This window comes from Beta vulgaris, chromosome 2 (genome assembly GCF_026745355.1).
Source record: "Beta vulgaris subsp. vulgaris cultivar EL10 chromosome 2, EL10.2, whole genome shotgun sequence".
Taxonomy (NCBI): domain Eukaryota; kingdom Viridiplantae; phylum Streptophyta; class Magnoliopsida; order Caryophyllales; family Amaranthaceae; genus Beta; species Beta vulgaris.
In genome coordinates, this window is record NC_079203.1 from 6765267 (window position 1) to 6793160 (window position 27894).

The window sequence follows — 27894 nt, forward strand, 5'->3', positions numbered from 1 at the left end:
GATGTAAAGGGGGAAGTCGCCAGGATTTGTGATCCAAGAGGATGGTACTTTGAGATTTCAAGGAAGGTTATGTGTCCCCAATAAGGAGACATTAAAGAAGAGGATTTTAGAAGAAGCTCATAATAGTCCTTTCTCAATCCACCCGGAGGAAACAAGTTATACAAAGATTTGAAACAGACATTCTGGTGGAGCAACATGAAGCAAGAAGTCGCTGAATTTGTGGCAAGATGCTTGACTTGTCAAAAGGTCAAGATAGAGCACCAAAGACCTGCAGGGCTCCTACAACCTTTGAGTATCCCTACTTGGAAGTGGGATTCGATCTCGATGGATTTCATAATGGGACTACCACCGTCAACTCGAGGCATGAACTCTATCTGGGTGATTGTGGATAGATTGACGAAATCCGCGCATTTCTTAGCTATAAGAAATAATTGGAGCTTAGACAAGCTAGCTGAACTGTATATGAATACAATTGTCAGGCTACATGGAGTTCCGAGTTCAATCGTATCTGATCGAGACTCAAGATTCCAAGCAAAGTTCTGGAAAGAATTGCAAAAAGCTCTTGGCACTAGACTCGACTTCAGTACAGCCTTCCACCCAGCAACTGATGGTCAGACGGAACGGACGATACAGACCCTGGAAGATATGTTAAGAGCATGCATGTTAGATTTTCAAGGAAGTTGGGAGAAGTACTTGCCACTGGTAGAATTTTCTTACAATAACAGCTACCAAGCTAGCATCAAAATGGCCCCATATGAAGCACTCTATGGAAGAAGATGTAGAACACCCCTTTGTTGGAGTGATATTGACGAAGCTCCCCGACTTGATACAAGAAACGACAGAAAAAGTACGATTAATTCAGACCAGGATCAAGACTGCGCAGAATCGACAGAAGAGCTATGCAGACCGACGAAGGAGACCACTAGATTATAGTGGGTGATCATTTTTTCTGAAAGTCTCACCTACTAAAGGTGTCATGCGATTTGGTCAATCTGGTAAGCTTAGTCCAAGGTATATCGGCCATATGAGATTCTCGAGCGAGTGAATGACGTGGCTTATCGACTGGCACTACCGACAGACCTAGATAAGGTGCATAATGTCTTCCATATATCGATGTTAAGAAAGTACATACCTGATCCAAGCCATGTGATTAGGCATGAACCTTTACAACTGAGAAACGACTTGACTTACGAAGAAAAACCGATTGAAATTCTTGACCGTAGGAAAAGCAGCTCAGAAACAAAGTAATTCCCATGGTAAAAGTTTTATGGGCCAACCATTCGTCGACTGAAGCAACTTGGGAAGTTGAAGATCAAATAAAAGCGAAATACCCTCATCTATTTGCTTAGATTATTATGTATGTTTATCATGTTGATCTGCATATGTTATTAAAGTATGAATATGTTTACTTTCTATAATGATTTTTGATATACTAGCAAGACCTTATTTTAACTTACTAAGTTTCGAGGACGAAACTTTTTCTAAGGGGGTGAGAATGTAATATCCCGTACCTAAGTAATATTAATTGTCGGATTAATTATAAATTAAATATTTTCAAACTAACAAAAACAAGAATTATAGATATTAAAATATATAATAAGCTATTTTAAGTTTCCTTTATTTAATCTAACTTGTGGACAATAGAACAAGTATATACTTAAGTAAAAATTAAAATTTACAAAAATGCCCCTATGAGTCTAGCACTAGCCCATCTTCTTCCTCCCTCCCATTTCCTTCTTCTTCGACAAATTGCAATGTTCACACATGAAATCAACAATTTCACCACCACATTTCAACACTCATGTCAGAAATCTTCTTCGTTAGTCAATAAAGCTTGCCACAATATCTCACAAAATCTGGAAGAAGCCCCAAATTTGAATTCTCAATCTTCCTTCATTAATGAAACTTGACCAAAGTTCATAAGCTTTGAATTATAAACTGAACAGCAAGGCAATGGCAACCTCCAACAAGTTCTATAAATACCAATTGATTCCCAAGTTTTGCCAACACAAAACAAAACCGAAAATCAGAAATTTTGGAGTTAATATTAAGCCAAAACTAATACAAAAAAAATTAACCCACTGCTTGCTTCCTCCTCTGTTTTTGGGCGACCACCACCGCACCACCACTTCGCCACCCACGTCTGCCGCCACTACCCAGCCAACCACCGAACACCCACAGACCTCACCTACCCAGCAACCGTTCAACCTCGCACTTCGTTTCTCTCGCAGCACCCTTCTCCCTCTTCGACCACCTGCGCCGCACCGTCACGACGGCACCACCAACCATCACCTGTGCCGCACCACCACAACACCACCATCACCACTTGTGACTTCGTATACCATAGCAGCCACGCACCAGCCCGCCTCCCAGCCACCGACCACTTCCGCGACTACCAACGACCCACACGCACTCCCTTCTCTCTCTCTTCGACCCACCTGCACGCCTGCACGAACCTCCATCGGAACGACTCACCTTCGTCACTCCGACGAACCACCCCCAAGTTCACCATTGCAGCTTCCTTCTTAGCGACACATTCATCGTCGCCCTTCCTCTGTTCCTTGCCGCAAGGTAATGAACGTTACCTTTTATTTACTTTCTCCTTCTTATTTTCCTTTTTGGGCCTTAAATGTTTTAATTGTTAGTACTTACTAATTATGATATTTGGGCTCAAGTAATAAACAACTTCTAACTTGATTGTTGTTGGAAGTATTTACGTATATTTGCAACTAGTTACTAGCTTACTACAATATTAAAGGTAAGTATGATATAATCTAAGTAATATGACTTAGCCTAATTAATGGGCAAGTTGGGTGAAACAAGTTTAGCAAATATAATACTAAGTAGTCTTATCCTTTAATTTGTTAAGTCCCTATTATTAACCTTAATTTATTAATATTTAAATATGACAAGTTTTATTTTATAAAAGCTAATGTAATAATAATTATTTAAGTAATAAGACGGTATTTATAAAGTTTAGTAAACAAAACGAATATACATAGTCCAACTATTAATTTGGTTAACGAGTCAATCTTATAACTTTAATGATAACAATTGAGGGAGTTTACAATATTAATCGTCTCGTTACCAATTATTGGTTAGATTAAGGAAAAAGGGATATTACAAGCCTCCCCCGACTATCAAAGTTACTAAGCAGGATTTGAGGTAACGTCTACTGCTAACACCCGCATTCCCTTTCTAAATATTTGTTGATATTTATAATGTTTATGTTAAATGTATGCTTTTATGGATTGCGGGATATGAAATACTTTTTTTTATGAACATGATATTTCATGACGTTACGTAATTTATGATGACTTGCGAAAGATTAAAGAATATGATTTCATGATGATTGTGAAGTATAATGTATAAAAAAAAAAAAAAATGAAACATGATAAACAAAAGTGAAAGATGGTTCTTGGCAGTACGATGTTATGTTGGTCGTGCACGTACCGTTCTATTCTATGGCGGAAACGCCACCTTCTGGTTAGGGGCAATTGTCCCTGGTGGCACCGCACTATGCATGGCTTTATGCCACCTTCTGGTTAGGGACGTTGTCCCTGGTGGCTATTGCCCTATGATTATGATGATGACGATGATGATAATGGGAGACGTCCCTGTATGTTATACTCGCCAAGTTACCAATAAGATAATTATATGATGATTATGATATGAAGATAATAATGAATTTATGTTTACATAAAATGTTTATGAAATTTTTTACTCTATTCTCTCTCCTCCCTGTTTGCAACTAAAATGAATTGAAATGAATTTACGATGTTAGAGTAGTATGTTACTGGGCCTCGGCTCATGACGTTTTGCTTTTCTGTTTTAGGTAATGACGGGGATGACGGAATGGCGTAGCAGTGAGGAATAATTACTACTTAAATTATGCAGACTCTTATTAATATGTATTCTAAGCTTGAGAACATTAGTTTATGAACCTTAATTATGTTTCACCTAGTTATTTACGCATTTCTAAGTTAGTTATGAAGTTTAATATTTATAAAGTTACGTTCTTTAACGAACTTATGTTGCCTTGTATTTTCCAAAAGGAAAGTACGGCAGTAACGCACCGACTAAGTTAAGTCTTCCGCTGCTAAGTAAGAGCTAATTAATGAATTAACGATGCTTAGGAGTCGGGGCGTTACAATTATATGCTTACAAATTTTAATATATGCAATAATTAGGTACTAATCTTAGTCTAGCTTTATTAAAAGAAAAAAAACTATGCGAAGAGGAGAATGGAGTGCCGAAGGAAGAGGAAGAAAGAAAAGGAAAAGATAGATAAAAAGAAATATGGGAGTTCGAAAATTTTGGAGAAGGAGGAGAAAGAAAGTACTTGTGTGGGAAAATATGTGGTTTATATAGGTTTCCCTTGTGAGCTTAGGAAAAGGTGATTGGACTAAAATAGAGTTTAATGATAAATAAAATTAGTATTTGGGTCCCCATACCCAACTAGGAGTGTTTTTCCTAATTCAAATATAATAGTGTTTGGGTTTCTCATGCTCACTTAGAAATCTTTTTTCGAATCCAAAAAGTGTTTTAAGCATTTCAAATATTTTTCAAAGCGTGCTCGAACAAAGTATTTTAACGTCTTTAAACCATTAAAATAATTCCCTTGACTTTCAAATAGTCAACTGTTAAAGAAATGGATCATTTAAATACTAAATTATATTTAAATATAAATAACTATATTTTAAAATATATTTATAAATTCATAAATTTACAAGGGATTACAGTCAATTGATGACTAATATGAAATTAGAGAGTTTGAGACATACACCGTAACACCCAGACAATTGATGTAGTCGAGTCTATTGTTATCGATGTGTATTTAGGGCTAACAATTGTCCTCATAAATCAACACAAGTTCTTCCGACACATTTTATGTTCACTCATGCGCACCCTAAGAAACTTCTCATGAGGTCTCTAATCCCAAGACTACTCCCAACAAAGTACACTTAGCTTTAAAATAATTTAGGAAATGAGCTTACTAAAATAAATATGCATCTTGTTGTATGAGTAAGTTGTTGAATCGCTTTTAAAGCAATCACGACTCACGAGGAGTATTACTTTTGAAACTAGATGTCAAGGTGAATATAATATGATCATATATGACTATATTTTTCCTCGCATAGTATTTACAAATACAGTCAAAGAAAGTATATGAATAGATTAAAAGTTAACATTTTAAGTACTTTGCAATGAGGAAGTATATAGTAAGATTGTAAGACGGAACCAACGATATCTTAAATTTACACCCCACTATTTTTCCAACATCTAAGGTTGGATTTTGAGAAAAGAGAGATTAGCTTAGAGAATGACCGCTAGTAACTTAATGGCCTCTCAATCAAGTGATATTATCATAGAAAAAAATAAATAAAAGAAAGCATATGAATAACATATATTATTGTGAGAAAACAGAGTATAAGTTATTTGACAATTTTCTAATAACATTTCTTTTTATATATTGATGAAGAAAGATTATATGAAAATTGAATTTGTAATAATGAAAATGTGAAAGTATTGTGATTAAATTAGGACGAAAGGAGTGTAAGTTTAGGTGGAAATATATTGCACATTAAGTTGATATGTGGAGTGTGGACGGTATGAAGAAGATGATATTAGCCACTTTTAGTTTAGTGAAGTCAATAGATGAGAATGCGCAGATTCTTTGGTACTCCTGTTTTTTTGGACTTATTTTCAGTTCAATTAAGTTACTCTCTACAATTCAGTTATCCTCTGCAGTTCAATTTCTCCCAGTTTATTTCAGTTCAGTTCAATTCAGTTTCATTTAGTTTAGTTTAGTTTAGTTTAGTTTAGTTTAGTTTAGTTTAGTTTAGTTTAGTTCAATTCAATTCAATTCAATTCAATTCAATTCAATTCAATTCTCTCATTTCAAAAGAACATGATCTAGTCTCTCAGAGGCTCTTACATGAAAAAAGCTTAATTAGTGTGCACATAATCTTTCAAACTCTTGTTGTTACCTTTTATTTTTATGTGGGAGGGACTAGGTTATATGGTCCCAATTTAAACTTGGAAATGGATCAAGCATTTTGAGATGTCCCAGAAGGACAAAAAGGGTATTATCTTGAAGGGTTTTGCTATTCGTCGCCTTGTAATTACCTACTAACACCCTAAATACAATATATTTATACCGTATTTGTATACTTACCTTTCTTCTCTCTCCTTCCTTCACTTCCACCACACCACAACCACCACTTGCGTCCTGCTGTCGCACCGCCACCACCACCACGCCCAGCACCACACCACCACCACCATTTGCGTCGTGCTACCGCACCGTCACCACCACCATGGCCACCACGTCACACCACCAATGACCTTTCTTCTCTCTTTCTCCCTTTCCTTCACTTCATCCACACCACCGCACCACCATCACCACCACTTGTGCTGCTGCTGTCGCACCACCATCACACCCTCCATCACGCCGCCATCTAGAGCCGCCGGCGCACTACCACCGCCATCTAAATCTTGGAACTAATTTTCTTTTTTTTTAAAAAAATAGAGGAGCGTCCACCATGGACGTCCCACCACTAGTGGAGGCGTCCATGACAGGCGCCTCACCTTGTGGTGGAGCGCCTGCCATGGACGCATCCACCAGTGGTGGGGTGTCCATGGTGGGCGCCTCTTTATTTTTGATAAGTTGGAGAGGCGTCCACCATGGACGCACCACCACTAGCGGAGGTGTCCATGATAGGTGCCTCACCACTAGCGGAGACGTCCATGGCAGGCGCCCTACCACATTTTTTTTATATAAATCATAATAAAGTTATATAAATCATAAATGCAATACATCATTGATTAGAGCATACCTAGTGGTTGGACTCTTGGGAGTTCATGAGGAGAGAGAGGGAAAAATTAATAATAAAAAATAGGGGAGAGAGTACAAAGAGGAGAAAGAAGAAGATGAACTGGGCATTGGGATGGACCGTTCATCCCAAAAACTTGTCAGCCAAAGTTATATAAAGGTGGACATGTGGCAAGAGTATATTGGGTTAGTTAATTTGGTTTTAATTTTTTGGGGTATGGTAAATAGTAGGAGAGAGAGTTTGATGATCCTTTAAATCAGTCTAACCATTGGGAGTATAAAAATAAGGGTTTTTGGGTAAGTTGGGCATAATGAGGTGGAGGAAAGAGAAAGTAATACTTCCTCCGTTTCAAAATAGATGATACATTGTCTATTTATGGGTGTTTCAAAATAGATGATACATTGTTTTTTTTTCCTTATTGAGTAACTTTTGCCTTACACTTTTACCATTTTACTTAATTAATACATGTGGTCCCCAACTTTTTCTTTCTCCCTCCTCTTCACATGGGACCACTAGAATTAATCTACCTCCCTTTATACTATTTAAACATACTTATGAAATTTTGCCTAGGAGTCCGTTTTAATCACAATGTACCATCTATTTTGAAACGGAGGAAGTAAAATAATTGGTGACCCCTAAAATTGGTCTAACCATTGGTTATGCTCTTATTGAAATTTCATTTTTTGTTGTGTAGAACTAATAGTATCTAATAAAGTTATGCACAGACCAGGGTCGGACCGGAATCTGAATCGGACCGGAGATTCCCGGTCCACAAAAAACCTGATTTCGGTTTCCCGTTCGGTCCGCCCAAACCTGCAAACTTTCGGTTCGGATCGGTTGGACCATAAATTTATTTATTTTAGTAAAAAAAAGTGTATACTCCGTACGTTTAAAAAAAATTTAAAAGGTAGAAAGTTAAAAACATATTATTTAATACTTTATTTTGTTATTGAAATTATTAATTTTCAATATATTTAATTTATAAATATGTTTAGATAAAATAAAAAAGATTTTTTTTTTAAAAAATAGCAACTGGTCTAACAGGTCCAAAAAAACCGGACGATTTTTTTTTGTTTCGATCATAGTCCAAAAACATCTCGAATTTCGGATTACCGATCCAACAGGTTAGGGTCCGGTCCTAGACCGGTATACACCCCTAACTAGCTATAGGTACTTAACGATTAAAAATATAAGTTCATGTCTTGAACGTATGAAGGATAGAAGATATGTAAGTCCAGGTCCTTACTCATATCTTAACTCTCATAAAAACTAATTGACACTAACTAATTATTTAGCATAAAATAAAGTATTTAAAGAATAATAGCCAAATCAATTATTTATAACATTACTGAAATTAGATGGAGAAATATCTGAAATTAAGAATTTAATAATATATAGAATAATTAATTAATCTTGAAAGAACTCAATTGATGACTAATATGAAAGTAGAGAGTTTGAGGCATACACTGTAACACCCAGACCCTTTACGGAGTCGAGCCTATCGTCAACAATGTGCATCTAGGACTAACAACTGTCCTCATAACCAACACAAGTTTTTCCGACGCATTCTGTGTTCACTCGTGTGCACCCTGAGAAACTTCCCATGAGGTCCCCCGTCCCAATACTACTCTCGATCAGCAAAGTACATTTAACTTTAATTGAGCTTGCTAAAAGAAATATGCATATTGTTTTATAAGTAGGATGTTGAATCCCTTTTAAAGCAATCACGAGGAGTATTATGTTTGAAACCAAATGTCGAGTTAAATTTAATAAGATCCCATATGACTATTTTTTTCCTTGTATGGAATTCAAATACAGTCAAAAAGAGTATGTGAATAGTGTAAAAGTTAACATTTTAAGTACTTTGAAAGGAAGTAATATAAAGTAAGACTTTAACTCTGTAAGACAAAACCAACAACATCTTACATTTATACACCACTGTTTTTATGTGACAGGGACTAGGGTATATGAGTGTATTCATCATACACTCGGGTGTATCATATGTGCATGATACACCCAAGACTATTGTTTACTCATTTGGAGGTTTTAAATGAAGCAAAAAAATAGCTTTACGCGTACCATGTGCATGGTACACCTAACTGTATGATAAAATTCTCAAGGTATATGATCCCAATTTAAACATGAAAATGGATCAAGCATTTTGAGACCTCCCAAAATGACAAAAATGGGTTTTATCTTGAAATACCAACAATCTGCTATGGCCTATGGGCCTATACTTAAGTTACCATTTTATGATATAAAGTAACGTTTTTTAGTAATCATATTGGAATAGAGCTTTTTTTTTAAATGTTTTTAAACTAGTCACCGTTTGGGTTAGGCAATGTTTTTTGTAATATTTGGTTGGGCTGGAGCTTCTCTTTGTGGGCTGTTAGTACCGCTTTGCTTAAGAACTTTCTATGTGGCATGTACTTATCTAATTTAAATAGATATGATATCTCCCTTTTCTCTAAAAAAAAAAAAAAATAGAAGCTCCCAAGTAAAAAAAAAAACACCATTGTTGTTTCAAATACTGCTTTAACAATGAAATACTCTTATATCCTGTTTTTTTTAATTTAACATAACTGAAGTCAACTAAACTGAGGAAATTGTTTGCACTAAACTGGATTTTTATTAATTTAGTCCAAAATACATAGGCGGCTAAGGCCATGGGCAGGGTGAGCAACTGCACATGGCCCCTAAAATATAAGGGGCCCAGTTTTATTAGTTGTCCTTTTAAGGGGGAAAAAAAAATCTAACTCTAATTACAAACTATTCATTTCCAATATTATAGAGTGTAATGTTGGATGCAAATTTTAATTTTTTTTTTTGTTTGGTGTTTCTTCTCCTCCTATTCACCAGAAAAGACCATTAATGACCCTCCCATCTCTTCCTATTCACCAAAAAAAAAAAATGTAATTTTTATAATTTAATTTAGCACAGGGCCCTTAATTTTATGAGACGATGCCAAAATAACAAGACCTTAATTGACAATAATATTTTATGAGCCAAATGATTATGAGATTCTTAATATAAAATCCAGGCAGTATTGGTTTAAAATTTCTTCTTATTGATCGAATTGATTAACTTACATTGTTGACTTTACTTTTTGTATTTTCTACTTTAGACCAATTTTGCTAACATATAGTGTACATGTGAATGCATTGTATGCACAAGATTCTTTTTTCTTCATTGATAATTTGTGTTGCTCCAAATAGACAAAAATAAGGAATAAACAAAAATATAAATTTAGGTATTCTATGCACCTAAACATCTATGAACTTTCCTAATTTATTGATCGAAATCGATTTAATTAATCTATGAAACTGATTAACTTTTTTTTATTTAATTAAAAATTTCCGAACCTAAACTCAAATCGAGTTAAAATCATAACCGAAACCAAATACGAATACCCGATATTTTTGCTCACCCCCTAATCCCTATAGACTATAGAGTACTTACTTACATGCTTACCCTAATCAATTCAAAATGAATAACATTACTTCCTTCATTTTTTTTTTACATGTCACACTTTTTATTTTAGGAAATTTCAAATGAGATGTTACATTTTTTATTTTAGGAAATTTCAAATTAGATGTTACATTTTTTATTTTAGGAAATTTCAAATTAGATGTTACATTTTTATTTTAAGTAATAACTTTTCTCTATCTCTCTCTAACACATGTTCACATGCGACCCTTTTATTTTCTTTCTCTCTATTTTTTCCCCTTCAAAAATTATATTAGAATCTGTAATTTGTAAAGTGTAACATGTAAAAAAGACGGAGGAAGTATGTTAATCCCCAAACTTAAGCTATCAGCCGTCGTGACTGAAAAAAGTCCAGCACCTACACTGCTACACATAACACAGCAGTGACTAATGAGTCGGTGATACCTTTCCATCAAAATCCACAACTTTATAAATATTTCCAAAATTTCCTTTTTTTCTTATTTAAAATCTCTATACATATTCTTCTATAAAAGGCAAAGCCCCTCCTACGCCGCAACCAAAATGAAAATATAATTTCTCCTCACCAGCACCACACAACCTTTTACCTGGCAATAGCATACAAACAAATTACAACCCTATTTATATAAAACATATAATATATAGTTTTATTCTATTTTACGTGTCAAAAATACTCCAAACTTTCTGCTTTCAAGAATAAATTCTAGTCATCTTCAACTTCAACTTGAACTTCTCTAACTATGGATAATAATAACACTCAACAACTACCCTATGGTGGATGGAAATCTGCCATCTTCATCATCTGTAAGCCCTCCCTTTTTTTTTATTTTTTATATATATACTTTTTTTCATTAATTATATATAATAAATCTCCATTTTTTATACTTACATAAAATGTTTGTTTTTTTCATGTTGGTGGGCAATATATAAATGAAAAAAATGAAGTTGTGGAAATGGCAGAAAGGTTTGCATATTATGGAATAGCAGGAAATTTGATCATGTATTTAACAAGAGTATTAGAAGAACCACTTGCAAGTGCTGCTAAAAATGTGAATTCATGGAATGGAGTATCTTCTCTTGCTCTTTTTATTGGTGCTTTCTTTGCTGATTCTTACCTTGGTCGCTTCAAGACTACTCTTCTTTCCTCTTCTGTTTTTCTCATGGTTAGTCTTTTTATTCCTAATTATTTTTTAACCAATTAATAAACTCTATTTCTTTTTTTCTTAGTCTCATTTTTATGTAGGGTTATTGTATTCCCCCACAAATAAAGCCACCTATATGTTTTTCTTGTTCCTAAGGAAGACTAATCATGTGACTATAAAATAGAAATCGACTCTATTAGCGTTCACACTTAATTTTTATTATATGTATGGAAAATGTAAATATAACGATAAAAAATACAGAGAAAGTAGTCATATATACAGTCGTCACCTAAACACTCACTGACACCATAATTAATTTTTTCGTTTAGAAAAATTTATTAAATTTGGCCTGAAAAGTGCTAAATGTGTAATTACTGATAGAGTATATATGTATTTTTGGGCCCTCAACCATTAACTTAAGCTTTTGGTTGAGTTGGTCCTTTGTCATGATATCATATTATTCCTAAGGGTCGGTTTTTCTCCTCCTTCCTTCTAAAAAAACAACCCCTAGAAATAATCTGATAGCATTACAAAGGATCAATTCAACCAAAAGCTTAAACTGATGGTGAGATCCCAGAAATAAATGTATACTCTATCAATTAGTTTCATATTTTTTGCTTAAGCATGTGATTGGTGGTCCATAATCATCTGTAATCTGTGAAAGGCTTTGCCTAATCTATCCAGGTCATTGCGCGCGCTCTATGATCATTCTCATGCTCTTTAGTCTTTACCCAAGCTAAGCTAGTGCGTATTAGAGCTAGTTATCTAAGTAAATATTTTATGTTGATGGATTGGACTGTATATCATATATGGCAATATCCAATATGGCATGGTTAGGTATAAAGTTTATTGACTATTATAAGAGCATGAGTCTCACATATTCGACACGGATGTGATGCCAAAAAACATTTAATATGCTTTTAACCACAAATTCGTGCTACTTCACACAATCTTACAGAGACTGATTTTATAATAGTTTGTCCAAAAATTAAGATATTTTTTAAGGGATCGTTGCTTAACATTTCAAAGGGGTAACTTATAATTAAGTATACTTTTTTGATACTAAATCATAAAATCAAGGACCAAGGATGTCTTGACCTAGTGGTTAAGATTGAGGTGCTGTGAACGATAGGTCACATGTTCGAATCCCCCCTTCCCTTCTTTGTACTTTATACTGCCTTCGTGACTCATATGAATCATAAAATTAAGGTAATTTTAAATATGACTCACCTAATTATCCTTTTTTTTTTTTTAAGGAGACTCACCTAAGAATTGTTTTTTTTTTCTTTAAGGAGATTCACCTAAAAATTGTTGATGCCACGCTATATATGCACACATTCACTGTCCTCGAATGCTTTACTCATTTATCTTCTTTTTTCACATATTTTAAGACACATTTTTTTTACAATTAGTATATCTAGTTCACAAATTATTAAGCGTAACTGTTACACCATAGTTTATGGTATAATAAATCATAAATTATCGTTTTTTTAAAAAAGAAACTCAAATAACATAAAATAAATGATAAAATGACGTAAGATTCAGTTGTTATTTGTATAGTACATGCCATTCTTGTTGAAATCTGTATCATTATGCATGTTATACATTGAGTCATGGTGTAACATGTTACACTCAAGACACAATCTTTCTAGTTACATGTTAGTAGTAAGAATTATAAAATGTTGGAATTTTAATTAAGAAGATTTTATATGATAATAGTTTGTTCTTGTGTTTATATATTATTAGTACTCCCACCGTTTCATTTTAATTGTCATACTTTGAGAATAAAAAAAAAAGGAAACATTATCCATGATTATATTTCTCACTTTCTATATTACTTTTGACCTATAAGAATTGAGTTCAATGACAGTATATTAAATATTTTTATTGTTTGATAATGGAATTTGACAACTATTTTAAACTTTCAAAAAAGAAGATTGTGACAATTAAAATGGAACAGGAAGAGTATTAAAATATAATCAAAATTGATAAACTTTGACTTTATGACAGGAGTAAAACTTTTGGTATATGAATAAATGGAATTATATGAACATTCAATTCCCACGTTTCATATGCATTGGGTTCCCCTTTTCATGTGTCCTTATTGCATTAGCTAGTACTTGTATCGGTTACTATTTCATGCAACCTACGAGCGATTTATAATCATACTCTTCCACTCCAAATGAGATTATTTTTGGTAGAATAACGTAAGGTACTTAAAGGATAGGGTAAATCTTTAATCATTTAACCAAATTGTATGCAAGATAATCTAATGAAATTATTTCTTAATAGTACTTCAATACAATTTGTAGCCTTTATACTATTCATCCATATAGTTTGAGAGAAGTAAAGAACTATGGTTGAAGTTTTTTTGATCTTAAGATACCTACATAATTATAAATAACAGTACGTTTTGATACCGAAACTTGGTGTATTTTATCAGATAAAAAATTATGTTATATCCATAATAAAGATAATCTAACCTAAAACATGTGCTTTAGTTCATAAAATATCAATTAAATTTAACTATAAATTGTGTTGATATTAGAACATACTTCATCCGTTTCCTAAATATCTTCCTTTTTTCCGTTTAAGTGTGTTTCCAAAAGATCTTCACTCTTTTACTTTATTCCTTATTTGGAAATATTTTTCTCCTTTTTACCCTCTCATGTCCTTTTCATATGGTCCACCATTACATTATTAATTCAATTTTACTCCATTTGATCTCTCTCCTACTTTAACCCTTTTTTATTTGTTTATTTATCTTAACTCATTTCTCTCTCCTACTTTACCCACCCCACACCCCACACAAATGGATCTTCCTTAGTATCTGTAGGAACAGTAACAAGGAAGATCTTTAGGAAACGGAGGGAGTATTAATCTATTTTTTTTAAAAAAATAGCCTACAAGTTATGTTGATAAATGGCACAAGTCTATATTTTTTTTAAAAAGACTTGCTAATCTTTTTTTTTAACAACAGGGATTGATTTTGTTGACAACTTCAACAACCACAAAAATCCCACAAAATATACGTACTCCCTTGTTTTTCTCAGCCCTTTACATAGTTGCTCTTGGAGAAGGTGGTCATAAACCATGTGTCCAAACCTTTGCTGCTGACCAATTTGACGAGAATACCCCTGATCAGAGAAAAGCCAAGAGCTCATTTTTCAATTGGTGGTACCTTGGTATAGTTGTTGGTGCAACCATTGCGGTTCTCATAATTGTTTATGTGGAGGATAATATTAGTTGGACCATTGGGTTTGCTATACCAACTATAGCTGTAGGCTTTGCTCTAACCATCTTTATCATTGGAACTCCAACCTATAGAAAGGAAAGGCTTGTTGGAAGCCCGTTTACTAGCGTGGCTCAAGTGGTTGTTGCCGCCACTCGAAAGCGGCACATGACCGCTAATCAACGGTTGTGCTACGATGATGATGTGGTTGGTGGATTGGAAGCGCGTAAATTGGCTCATACAAACCAATTCAGGTAACAATTTCGTAATAGCTTTTAATGGTTATATATGTTAAATTATAATTTCCGGTTTAGAAATATTGCCTTATCATTTAAACTCTTCATATATATTTGATAATATAACAAAGTTAATAGAACCCCATAAAATTAGTGTTGTTCCTCTATACTTCGTGAGTCGTTGTGACTTATTTAAAATGAGGTACTCGTCCAAAAGTCAGTTGCGAATGAACAAAACTAGCACTTATTAACTTGGTCCACCCTGCTCTTGAAAAACTTGGACACATCAACCCCTACGTATAAAATAATATTGTTAGTTTCCAAGGAATCTTTTAAATAGCTAGTCTTAATAGAGTTATATTCGGACAACAAAACTTAGTTTCGAAAGAACCAAATAAACCACCAGACGACGAAAAAGCAAGTTATATTATCCGGAAATGATGTAAGTAATACTCCCTCCGTCCCATAATATAGTGCTTGTTTTTTGTACACGGTCTCCAAGACGTAATTTTGATCTTTAATATCTTCAATTTCGTATTAATAAAAATTATAAAAAGTCGATATTATGAAAATACACATTGAGATGAATTTAACAAGATCCCACATAAATATGTTTTTTTATATATACAAATGAGAATATTCAGTCAAAGATTTTAAAATTTGACCTACCAAAAATGAAGTAGGCACTATATTATGAGACGGAGGAAGTATAAAAGTTGATAAGGAAAATAATGTTAGTATCAGAAAATGGATGGAGTATATCCAAATGCAATGTAACGGTTGTGTAATCAATTATTCCGTACTACCTTTTTCAACTAATTCTGAAAAACCTTTTGATTTTAAGAATGCAAGGAAAGAAAATTGTAATGATGCAAGTCCTGTAAGAAACCTTCGGATCCACTTGAATTTGATTGGGTAACACGTGGGTCATCAATAGGATATCACAGCAGGAAACAATTGGATCCACTTTCAACGCTTAATTTATTACAGATCTAATTTGTTGTAATGATAAGTGTAAGATCTGAATAGTACACACAATAAAAATGGTGCAATTATTTTTAAACCGGAGGAAGTATATAGGTTTTTGTTTCTTTAAATTAAGTGACTTGTATGAAATTTGCTCACATATTCTATATGGCTGGTTGCATGATTAAAATAAGTGGCAATATGTATGAAATGACTAATTAATTATATACAGATATAAGAAGCTCTTTCAATTCTTATAAATAACGGTAAAATTAAAATATCTAAAACAAGTAATCCTAACAATTATAAGTAATCTATATGAAACTAATAAGTAGTCCTAATGATTTTAAATAATTCTTACTATATTAATAAATGAAAAAAGTTAAATGCAACCCTAAGAGCTGCATATAAGAAGCTAAAAATGAAAAAAAACAAGATTTAAATGCAAACTTTTGTCACAAATTTACAACTAAATTCCATTTTAAGTAATGTATTTATGTCTTATATGCAGCCCTAAGGGCTGCATATAGCATAACCCTTAATAAATAACCCCAATAATTAGGTAAGTAATTCCTAGTATATTAATTAGTAATCTCAAATTATTTTTAATAATGTTAATAAACGACTAAGCGCAGTAATTTAAACGATATTCAATCCTAAGTTTTTGATATTACCCCATAAGACTTCATCAACTAGATTAAATATAATCTCAAAATATTATAACTAATCTTATATTTAAAGTGACCATACTATCAACTAATGATATGGTTGACCAGCGGCACTTTGGATTTACCGACTAACATCAACATGGGATTAGCCCATTTGAGGTACTTTTTTTGTTGTTCCACTCAGAAAAATAATAAGCAAACATTAAAATAGTGATGTGACTATGTGAGGTAAATTTATAATGCATCATTATGTGCAAATCCACTAATACTTGACTATGTGCAACACTGGTACATTTGGATCGAATCTGGTATATGTGTGTTTCTAAAATTTATTGGGGTGAGCTTGTGTTTAAGATTTGAGTTAAAATTTCACAGCTATTCTCTGCTATCTCAAATTTAATATTTACATATCTGATTTTTATAAAACAATTTTACAATCCGTTTAATAATTAGTAATAAACGGTGACAATGGCCGGTAATAAAATTTTAGTATAATATAAACGACGTAAGAAAGTCTTTTATCCATATCTATGATAATAAATTAAAATTCATATCAAAACATGTGGGTTTTCTTTATATATTTCTATCGCAACTTAATACAATCTTCCTAAATATTTATAGGTGGAATTAAAATTTTAAGAAAATAATAGATGTTTTAGGATAAAGTTATGTTACGTAAATATTGACATGAAAATTCTTTCGCAACTTTACACTAAAATTCATTTCCGTTATCACCATTTATAAAACTCACCAGACGGGCTATTAAAGTATATAACTATTACCATATACCTGGATATATTATGAGTATGTATGATAATGCAAACGAAGTTATATTTTTACTTATTTGTCATTTGGAGCAACATGTAACCTCGTGCATACCATGCACATGATACACCTAGATCTATACTGAATACATTTTAAAGTATCATGAAGGTTTAGCTTACAGATTTTGAGAAATGGCCAATATTAAAGTTTGAATTGTAAAGTATCCTTTGAGATTTTAAAAACAATAAAAACATGGGACGAATTACTAATTAAAGTTTGCAGGGGTGACATAGCAAGAGAGATAGTGATTCATGACCTGAGGAAGATTAGTTGGAAGAGATTCTAACAAATCATAATTATTTAATACAGTAACTTTCAATAATGCAGATGTTATTTTTATATATATTCTTTTTTCGGTATAAAGTGAACACAAAAGACAATAATATAGAAAAGAGATTTAATTCTAAGTACTAAACTAGTTGAAATTCACGGATGTTATTTTATATTAATTTTTAATAATTCATTTACTTTGATAAAATAAAAACAATGTGCCTTAACACAAGATTTGGCAATACAAGCTAGCCATATCTTTTTCTTTTCCCTCCTTCTCTTTGGAAGTGGTGTATGACGCATCAAAGAAGTATAGTCTTTAGGCTTTCATCAACCTTGGACTTAAATTACTTAAAAGTAGTACAAAGTCATAAAACTAAAGACTCATTATGAGATACACAGTAATTAATCAGAAAAAAAAATGCAGGAATGAGGATTCGGGGTGAGATTATGGTTTATATTATTCGATGTTGCTCTTCCTTTTTAATGAACTTTAAAATCCATCTTAAGTGAATTAAGCATCTAACAATAGTCATATAACGACAAAAGCCAACACGAAAGAGCTAGCACATGTCAGTTGTATGCGAATGGGACAAAATCATACAAGCTTTTGTTCCATTTATGCTTTGATTTGTTTCTTTATGGAAGACATTCTTCCCCTCACCTTTTTTTGTTGGATAGCATTACATGAAATGGGGTAGATTATTGCTCTATATATTACTCCTAAACTCATAAATATCTAATGGCTAGATGCTAGTAAAAAACTAGGAGGGTAAAGCTGCTAATGTATATGAGAAAAAATTGACAGTCAAATAAAAAAAGTGATCTCGAAAATTGCGATATTAATAAATTGTGTTGATGCAAATACAACTAGTGTTCGTGTAAACTACAAATAATGTTTATGCAACTAACAAATAATGTTCATATAATATAAATATTGTTTGTGCAACCCAATCAAAATAAAGATAAAGCTGTCAGTCAAACAAAAAAATAACATCGGAAAATGTGATGTTAGCAAATAGTGTTTATGCAGCTACAAATAGTGTTCTTGTATATGCAAATAGTGTTTATGTAACTAACAAATAGTGTTTGTGAAAAATAAATAGTATTCATGCAATCCAATTAGTGTTTTTATTTATTAAAAGGTAAATACAAATCTACTAACAAGAAAAGTATTTTTTCATTTTTTATAGTGTTTTTTTTTTAATTTTTTTTTATTCCTTGCTAGATGTTTCCTAACATCTAGCAATTTGAGGTTTATCGTAGCTCTAACTTAACCCCTCAAAAAAAACATCACAAATTACTATAAAAAATAGTCTCACGTTAGTATTAACAGGAGACCAATTGATGATCATGCGTGTGCATCATAAAAATGAGTCTCAATTATAAGCAACGATCATCCGTGATTGGGTGTTGAAATCCCATAAAAATAATTCATATGAGTTGTCTTATATTAACAAAGATAAAAAAAATAAATTATTTATAAACTTTGGGAAATTAACTAGTCATTCGGCTTATAATAATCAATCAATTTAAGATAAAAAGCCCACAGCTTATAAGCGATCAACCTTTCATTTACGAAGTGCTTGTATTTGCAGGCCCAACGAAGATTTATCAAACAATTAAGAATTTGTCTTATAAGGGACCGCCTACTTTGAAATTAAAATTAGGCAATATTAAACCTAATATTAAAAAGAGAATTAATCCAATAGTGGCTAAGTTAATTTCTTTCAATGATTAGTATAATCATTTAGTAACTAGATTTATTTTTATGTTAAAATTAGACCGTCTTTTTTTTTTATAGTTTTTGAACAACTAAACAAGTAATATTGTGAGGAGATAGAGATAGTAGACAATTAGACATTGAAAAAAATATCACTATCTTTTGGATTTGCTCTTTATTCTTATAATCAAAGTTGTCGATATTATCAGTGATGATGGCTTTGTTCTAATTGGCCCACATATGAAGTATTAGGTTATAATCCAACCAATAAGAAATCTTCCCACTTCCTTGCTTTTGCTTCTGAAGGGACCCAACTTCTTAAGAGTCAGCCCAAAACCAATTCAAGGGAATGGCCGCCAATAAATTAGTCAACACTTAGAAAGCAACAGTCTCCTCCAGCTCCTTTTTCAATTTTTCATTTTTCTTATATAATTATGCGAGATAATTTAACAAAATTAGTTAATAAATAGTGCTAAAAATACAAATAGTGCAACTAAAAGAATACGGAGATAGTATCAAGAAGTTTTATAAGAGAGTGTTATAGATGATATTAATCTTATATTATACGTGTCATCTCTTTTACGACTTTACCAAGTAGTAAGATTTCAAAAATATCGTTATAATTTACACCTAATTATATATTTTTCCCCCCTTCTTATAATAAGTTCGAAAAACAGTACGAATTCGGGGCAACGCTTGGACCCCAATACTAGTATTATATAAAAACCATACCACGCCTCAAATTTTATCATGTATTTATCAATCCTTTAGCGACACATAATTTTTTTTTTGATAATTAATTACACAAGTTTTTGGTTCTTGTTTTGGTGAGCGCGAGTAAAGAAGACAATGCATGTGCTAAATCCTTTTTTCTTATAAAGATAATGCTGTATCCAATAATATTTTGATGGAGTGGTCAACATGTATGCCTAGAGGTGTATGGTGTCCTAAAGTTGTACTCCTTTCGTTTTTTTTTCTGCCTATTTCTTTTTAATATACATATTATTGCTTTTTCTATTTTTGACAACATGTTTCATCTATTTTCTCATCTTTTTCCACCCATGTCATCCATTTATTATTATTTTAACTCACTTTTTAGTTTTCCTCTCTCACTTTTCTATGTTTCTCTTATACTTTTTTATTTTCTCTTGGATTTTTTCCAAAATAAAATGAGTAAACTAAAAAGAAACAAATGGAGTACTATCAACCTTTATGCTTCACTTTTACTTGCTGGTTGGCAAGGATTATCATTCTACCTAAATCAAAACCTCAAATAGATTAACATCTAACTTATAACCCTGCTTAACTTAATGGGAAAGAAGACTCTTTAAGAGTAGGGAAAGACTAAGGAAAATAAATCTGACTCCTAAAATACTCTCGATATTGAATTTTGATCCCACAATCTTAAGAATTGACGCAATTTTACCTTTAGATCAAGCTATGCTATGATTTTTTTAGATTGTCGTATGAAATGATACCATTTAGATCATTCATTGAGAATCAACCTAAGAAGCAACATAAAAAAAGTCCACTAGAGTTTTCTCCGTTTTAAAATTTTCAAAGATATTAGGTCCACTTCATAAAGGACAATGCAAAGATGGGGTAAAATCAATCTGGCAAGGCTCCACGACAAATACACATTGTCTATAAGATGCTTCACAAGCTTTGGTGATGCCTTTGTACTATTAAGCTTTTTTATCCTCCAAAAGCATATCCATCATGATAGTGACAAACATATGAGAAGACATTTCGGGGCTAAATTGAACCATAATTTTGTCAATTTAAACCATTAAGCGCACTTTTTCTAAGATAACATTGCACTAATCTTTGGACACTTTAGCGACAAATACATCTAATTTTGAAGTTTCAATTCCCCTCTCTATCGCATTCTTTAATTTATATATTCTTCTAAATCCATTGTAATAATGTTTCCAAACCCACCAAATCCATAATAAGCTTAGCATGATATGCTTAAGTTAGTTAGGAATAAGGGCTTGTTCTCTTTGCCATAAAACAGCTGAACCGAACCGAACCGAACTGAAATGAATGGTAATATGTGAGAGTAAAAGTATTGTCCAGAGCTGAACTGAACTGAACTGAACTGAATTGAACAGAAAATAGGTTGGGGAGAATTTATCTGAACTGAATTGAATTGAATTGAACTCTGAAAAGAAAACTTTTAATTAAGAAAATACCCTGTCAAATAGTAATATTTTAGTGATTATCCATAATCCTTAGTAAAAGTAGTCTTATAAAATTCCTTTTTCTACCATGAATAAGCTACATAAAATTGAATCAATTAATTTTCATCCGAAATAAAATTGATAGATGTAGATATAAATATATATTAGATTAAATGACATTGTTAAATGAATTTATTAGTCACATAATACTATCTCTCTTTTATGGGCCTCACAACATCTTAATTTACAATAAAGAAATATATATTCAATATAAGTATCAATCTTGTGACCTCAATAATCAACAATAATTACTTTATTATACATCGATAATCTTATTCAATTTTTTTTGCGATTCTTTTTTTTAAAACTATATATGTGATAATTGACAATATAACATTAGGAAATCAAAATACAAGATATAAACCTAATTATTAAGATTTAAATTGGGCATTTTACCTGTGAGACAATTAATAATTCTTCATGTGCTAATCTACTGCATCATCCAAGCTCAAAACTAGCTACAAACAATAATAAGACAAAGTAATAAATCTTTGTAATATGAGAAAACATTTCTCAATTGAAATTATTCAAATTTAACCTAAATACAGAAATCCACTATCCTGGAAAACGTTCATGCACTTAGCCTTAAGTTCTGTACGTGCTACAACTTGTCCATAGGTTTTGAGGTTCAGGCATGAGCATGAATCCACCAAGTGAATGTGCTTGCTTACCTTTAGGTGAACTTTACTCCTACAATTTGTTATTAACGTTTCTGTTTTGATTTTTATATGTGCTAAAGCACAATTTTAATCATTAGTATAGTGAATTACTAATAGTATAGTTACAAAAGTTGATACTTTGATAATATAATTAAGATAAATTCAATTTAAAAATATACATTAAACAAAGTATTTGTTCTTATATATTAGTAAAGAGAATATGATCACATAATATGAATATAATATGTGATTAGTGTTAAAAGTCAAAGTAGAGCTCCTAATAACAAATGGTGGAACTAAGGTATTGTTTTAATTGGTATATATAGTTGCTTTGTTGAGGTGTATGATTTAGTAATGTTCGTTATGTATTATTCATGGGGAAATCTCATGATAGGAATTGTAACACAAAAGATACACTTCCTTCTGTATGAAATTAGTGAAACATCGAATATGTTATTAAGTGACTGATAAAGTTTTTTCCACTAGTGTCTTCAGCTCAGGAATCTAAAACTAAACCGTTCATTGAAAGAGAATTCTTATTATAGTGAGAAGAAAGTCTGAAAATGAATGAATAACAAAGCTAACTAACTATACTATTATTAGAATACAAGAAGGAAAAAATAAAAAAACAAACCGGGTTAAAAACTAAATAACAATGTATTGATCGAGTTGGCAGGAGGTGGTTATAAAAATCTTATACTAAACAATACTTAATTCCTTTTCTTTTACTTTTTACATTTTTTTTATGTTCACACTATTTACATACTTTACTTTAACTATCGTATCGTTTAATATTTACATGATAAACATACTCCATTTTCACCCACATTTACATACTACTAAAGTGATTGTGGCGGCCACTTGCGTAGCCCTTGTAACTTGTAAGATGTGGAGTTGGAGTGGAATACGTCCACTATGATACTGTTTGCATGTTTCCCATTTACAAGCTACAAGAAGCAAATATTTAGACATAATTATATGATGAATCTTCTGGAACTATAATACTTGAACCACAACTTGAAGTTGAAGAATTTCTTTAGAATGAAAGTACTCCTATTCCTATATAAACATCTGAAGAGATTAAGAATCCGGACAGGCATGTCATGTGCTTGACAAGACTTAAAGAAATCCAATTAGCTGAAGTAGTTGAACTCACCCACTAATGCTCATCTCTCAACTTGTTTGTTTCTTGGCATTGCTATCTGCATGCATTATTATTACTTCCTCCATTTCATTTTACTCGTTACACTTCTCAATTCACGGATTTCTAGACAATTTTTGGAGAAGAAAGAGGTAGAGAGTAAAATGAAAAGGGACCCATGTAGGAGGAGAGAGATAGAGAGAGTTTATTGCCAAAAAAAAAAAAAGTGTAGCAAGTAATGTAAAACTTCCCATAATGAAAAGTGTAGCGAGTATTTTGAAACGGAGGAAATATTCGCTACTTATCAGAACTCTATACTTTTCCACTTCTTTACTTTTCTCATTTTGCTAACGTTAACTATTATTTTTTAGTCCTGATCGTCTCATCGAGTACTTTATATTCTTTTAACTAGACTCTGTCAATTTTTTTTTACTAATATTCTTTTATTTAAGGTGCATTTCCTAAAATTTTTTGACCTTGATTTCAATGAATTAATATGGATTCGATTGTCGTTGTGACCTCTATAAAACCCAAAAAGAATTATAGATTCAATTTATTTGAATTTGTTAAAACTTATTTGAAATATAAACTTATTACAATTGATTGAAACTTATTCTTCTATGATGTAACATGTCTATACCTATTGAAATTAAACTTATCTGAAGTAGAATTTATCAAAACTTTTCTTGGATTGATATAGTTATTGAAACTTATTATGATTATCTGAATTTATATGAACCTACTAGACTTGAAATTGAAGGTCAAACTTTTATATAAGTCATCCATTAAGGACAAAAGGTTAATTCGTCACTAATTCAATTTGACTCTTGACACCCACCTTTTCGAATGCTAATTCAAATGTCCTTATATCTTCAGGAATCTGATGAATATAGTATATCTTTCTTTATAGCAATATACCCCCTTGGTTTCAGAATAGTCTAACCACTTTCCTTTATGTTTTGTCTCAAATTAGTTTGAACACTTTCATTTTTGATATGATCCCACTATTATTATATTAGTTTCTTACTCTCCTTTCGGCTTTGGACCACTCTATATTTGTATCAATAAAATATTACATAACTTTCTCTCTCATTCAATAGAAAAACCCCACCAACACTGGTCACATCTATATCTTAATGAAATAATATTTGATAACCACACTATAATTTATTATCATCTTAAACTAAACCTCTTCAGTGAGGTAGTCAAATACACATTTATCCTGCGTAGGCAAATAAGAACACGCCTACAATTTGGCGAGTTCATTGGGTAGGATTTTGAAAAAGATCAATTTTTTAAATTGGGGAGGTGAAACTCGAAAATACGATTTATACTCATTTTATGCATTAGAATGACATACAGTTTTGCTTATGCATGGTTCAAGTGTTCACCTTAAAAACAAATAGCTAAACCTGTTCACGGTATTTATAATAATCTTCTATGTACCAGTGTCCTCAATTTTTTTTGCCTAAACTTTTGATAATTGAACCCCTCATTAAGAAGATCCTGAAATGGTACGTGGCTGTGTTTAAATGAACAGATGTCTAGACAAAGCAATGATGATGGACGACAGAGATTCAATAACCAAATCTAGGGACGTTTGGAGACTTTGTTCAGTAAATCAAGTGGAAGAAGTAAAGCTGATCGTTCGTTTAATCCCAATTTGGGTGTGCACCTTTGCATATGCAATAATAGTTGCACAAGTACATACCTTCTTTATCAAGCAAGCTAGCACCATGAAACGTTCAATTGGCCCTAAGTTTCAAATCCCACCAGCATCTCTTCAAGTCATTCCTGGGATCACTATTCTACTTTCTGTTCCTATCTATGATAAACTCTTTGTTCCTACTATGAGAAATCTCACTAGAATCCCCTCAGGTATGACTTTCCGCTCTCAAATTAACATTGGATTCATATCCGTTCTGAAATAAGTGAAACACTTCTCTTAAAAAGCTATCACATAAAGAGAAGTCTTTTACTTATTTCACAACAGATGAAATGTATGCAACGGACTTATAACACTTATTTCACAACGGTGTAATCTGCATCATACCTGTCAAAGGACCAACTCAACCAAAAGCTTAAGCTAATGGTTGAGGCCCCAGGAATAGATTTATTCTATATCAATACCAACAACTAAAATGTGGCAAGTCAATCATGAGAATTCGTATTTTGATTTCATATAATACGAAAATGAATTATTGTAGTAACTTGGCATGAATTAGATCTCGTAGAAATTCATACAAGGACACCATTAATAAATTTGTCAAGCACCAAATTAAATGAATTTTTAGTTACCGTATTAAAAGTTGTATTATTTCTTCAGGCATAAACACACTCCAAAGAATAGGCATTGGCTTGGGACTTTCCATCCTTACCATCGGCATAGCAGCCGTAGTAGAGTCTATGCGTGTTAGTGTTGCGAGCAAGCATGGGATAATCGACGACCCAAAGGCTATAGTACCCATGAGCGTAGGGTGGTTAATCCCTCAATTTGTAGTGATGGGACTTGGTGATATGTTTGCATATGTTGGAATGCAAGAACTATTCTATGATCAAATGCCAGAGGACATGCGAAGCATGGGTTCAGCCTTGACAAATGGTGCATTAGGCGTTGGGGCATTCATGAGTACCGCGATTATATCTGCTGTGCAAGAGATTAGCTCGCGATGGGGGGATCCATGGCTAGTTAATAACCTCAATCGTGCTCATCTTGATCAATTTTATTGGGTTTTGGGTGGCTTGTGTGCTTTGGATTTGGTTATTTATGTAGTGGCTGCTAAATGGTTTGTGTGGAAGAATACTGAAATGAGTCAAATTGTTATAAGTTGATTATTATAAATCTGCATATCAGCATATGTATACAGTATACATATTAGTTAAGCTGATGAGTCAAGGTTTCCTCAGTCGTACTTCCTTTATACCTACATTGTAAAAGGTTTGCGTCGATGTGAGAAATAATCAGTAGAAGTTTGTTCCGCAATTCTCCTCGTTTTGTTTTTCTCTTACCTATTTATAGACTACTTGTTGGCAAAGAGCTCGGGCAAAGTTTAGACCACATGTGCGTGCCGGCGAGGCTCGAGGAGCGGCTATGTGATAGGATCCGATCGAGTAGTACATCAATTACCTACAAGGATCACCTCCAAGACAATCAATCAAACAATACAACTCAAATTCACTACAAATAATTCACCAAGCAAACAACCTAGCAATCAACCAATAATGGACAGCAACCAGTGACGTATCTAGGAATTTACTCATGGGGGTACGAATACGTAAGTAGTTAGACTCGTTAATTTTTTTTTTTCCAAAATAAAGCTTTATTAACATTTTTTTCTCCCTAAGTTTAAGTAAGAACTTAGATATAATTGCTAACTATTTAAGTGTTCAATGTTTCAATTTAAATAACCAGATCTTTAGAAATAAGTTGTTCAATTTAAAAACAGTTGTTTAAGTATATAAATGAGAAATTTTTTTTCTCCTTAAGTTTAAGTAAGAACTTAGATATAATTGCTAACTATTTAAGTACTAGTGTTCAATGTTTCAATTTAAATAACCAGATCTTTAAAATAAGTTGTTCAATTTAAAAACAGTAGTTTAAGTATATAAATGAGGAAATTTTGAAGGAAAAAGAATAGAGACAAAATTATTATTTCGGAGCTTTTATTTTTGTGGGCTTATGAATTTGTAGTTGCAGAGTAAGCTTACTTATAAATTTTTAGTTTCACACTAATAGCCATAGGCCCATAGAGAGTAGTATATAGTAAAAGTGTTGAAGATAAATTAAACATGAGTCAAAGGGTAAGTAATTAAAAGCATAAAAAGAACTTTGTGGGGTTTTGAACTTGAGACCTCCTCATAAATTCATGGATCTTTCTTTTCCCTTTTCCTACCAACAAGACAAACCTCAACTTATTGATTTGTTTTCATTATTTTCCATAAATAATGGGGGTACAACTGTACCCCTTGTACCCCCTCTAGATCCGCCCATGACAGCAACTAATAATCAAATGTAGAAGAATAAAATGCAATCCACAAATACGAATTATACGTGAAAAACCCCTTCGATGTGAGGAGTAAAAATCACGGGACTTTTCAGTAGTTCACTCGTGTCACCTTCTCTTATTATGATAAAATTGAGGGCAGAAGAACCCAAATCAGTCATACAAAGGTTCACAACCCATCAACACTTCCGTACATAAAAGATATACAATTAAGAAATACAAGGTGAAAAACATCACTCAATTTCATAGGTTTTATTCTGCTGCAATCACAAACGAACCAGAGATCAAAACGACGATCCAACCGTTCAAAATGAGGTCTTATGTGTCCCCAACAAGCTGACAAAATCAGCATTATCCAACGGTTAAAACTTCGGAAAATGATAATTTCGTGCAGACTGTCCTCAAAAATACGAGCTACTCTTTGCTCTTTTGTCCTCTCTTTTTTAGTATGTTTTCTGATTTTCTTACTGCTGACCTCCAAGGCTTC

The 27894-nt window shown here is 32.5% G+C and overlaps 1 protein-coding gene and 1 long non-coding RNA gene across 2 annotated transcripts; both read left to right on the forward strand.

Moving 5' to 3' along the window:
* The first annotated feature begins 3099 nt into the window (after positions 1–3099).
* Positions 3100–4024, forward strand: LOC130590557 (uncharacterized). The gene is made up of 2 exons (XR_008968408.1): positions 3100–3165; positions 3836–4024. It is a non-coding gene; the product is annotated as an uncharacterized LOC130590557 (long non-coding RNA).
* A 6810-nt stretch (positions 4025–10834) lies between these two features.
* On the forward strand, positions 10835–26419 carry LOC104887528 (protein NRT1/ PTR FAMILY 5.4). Its single transcript, XM_048639708.1, has 5 exons — positions 10835–11102; positions 11244–11461; positions 14421–14926; positions 24944–25281; positions 25730–26419. The coding sequence occupies exons 1-5, from the start codon at positions 11039–11041 to the stop codon at positions 26233–26235; spliced, it is 1632 nt and encodes a 543-aa protein (XP_048495665.1). The 5' UTR covers positions 10835–11038; the 3' UTR covers positions 26236–26419.
* Positions 26420–27894: the final 1475 nt, after the last annotated feature.

Excerpts from the sequence above, each read along its gene's own strand:
- LOC104887528 (XM_048639708.1), top strand. The coding sequence starts at position 11,039 with ATGGATAATAATAACACTCAACAACTACCCTATGGTGGATGGAAATCT. Across the intron at positions 11,462-14,420 it reads CCTCTTCTGTTTTTCTCATG|GGATTGATTTTGTTGACAAC; the intron begins GTTAGTCTTTTT and ends TTTTAACAACAG. Across the intron at positions 14,927-24,943 it reads GCTCATACAAACCAATTCAG|ATGTCTAGACAAAGCAATGA; the intron begins GTAACAATTTCG and ends TTAAATGAACAG.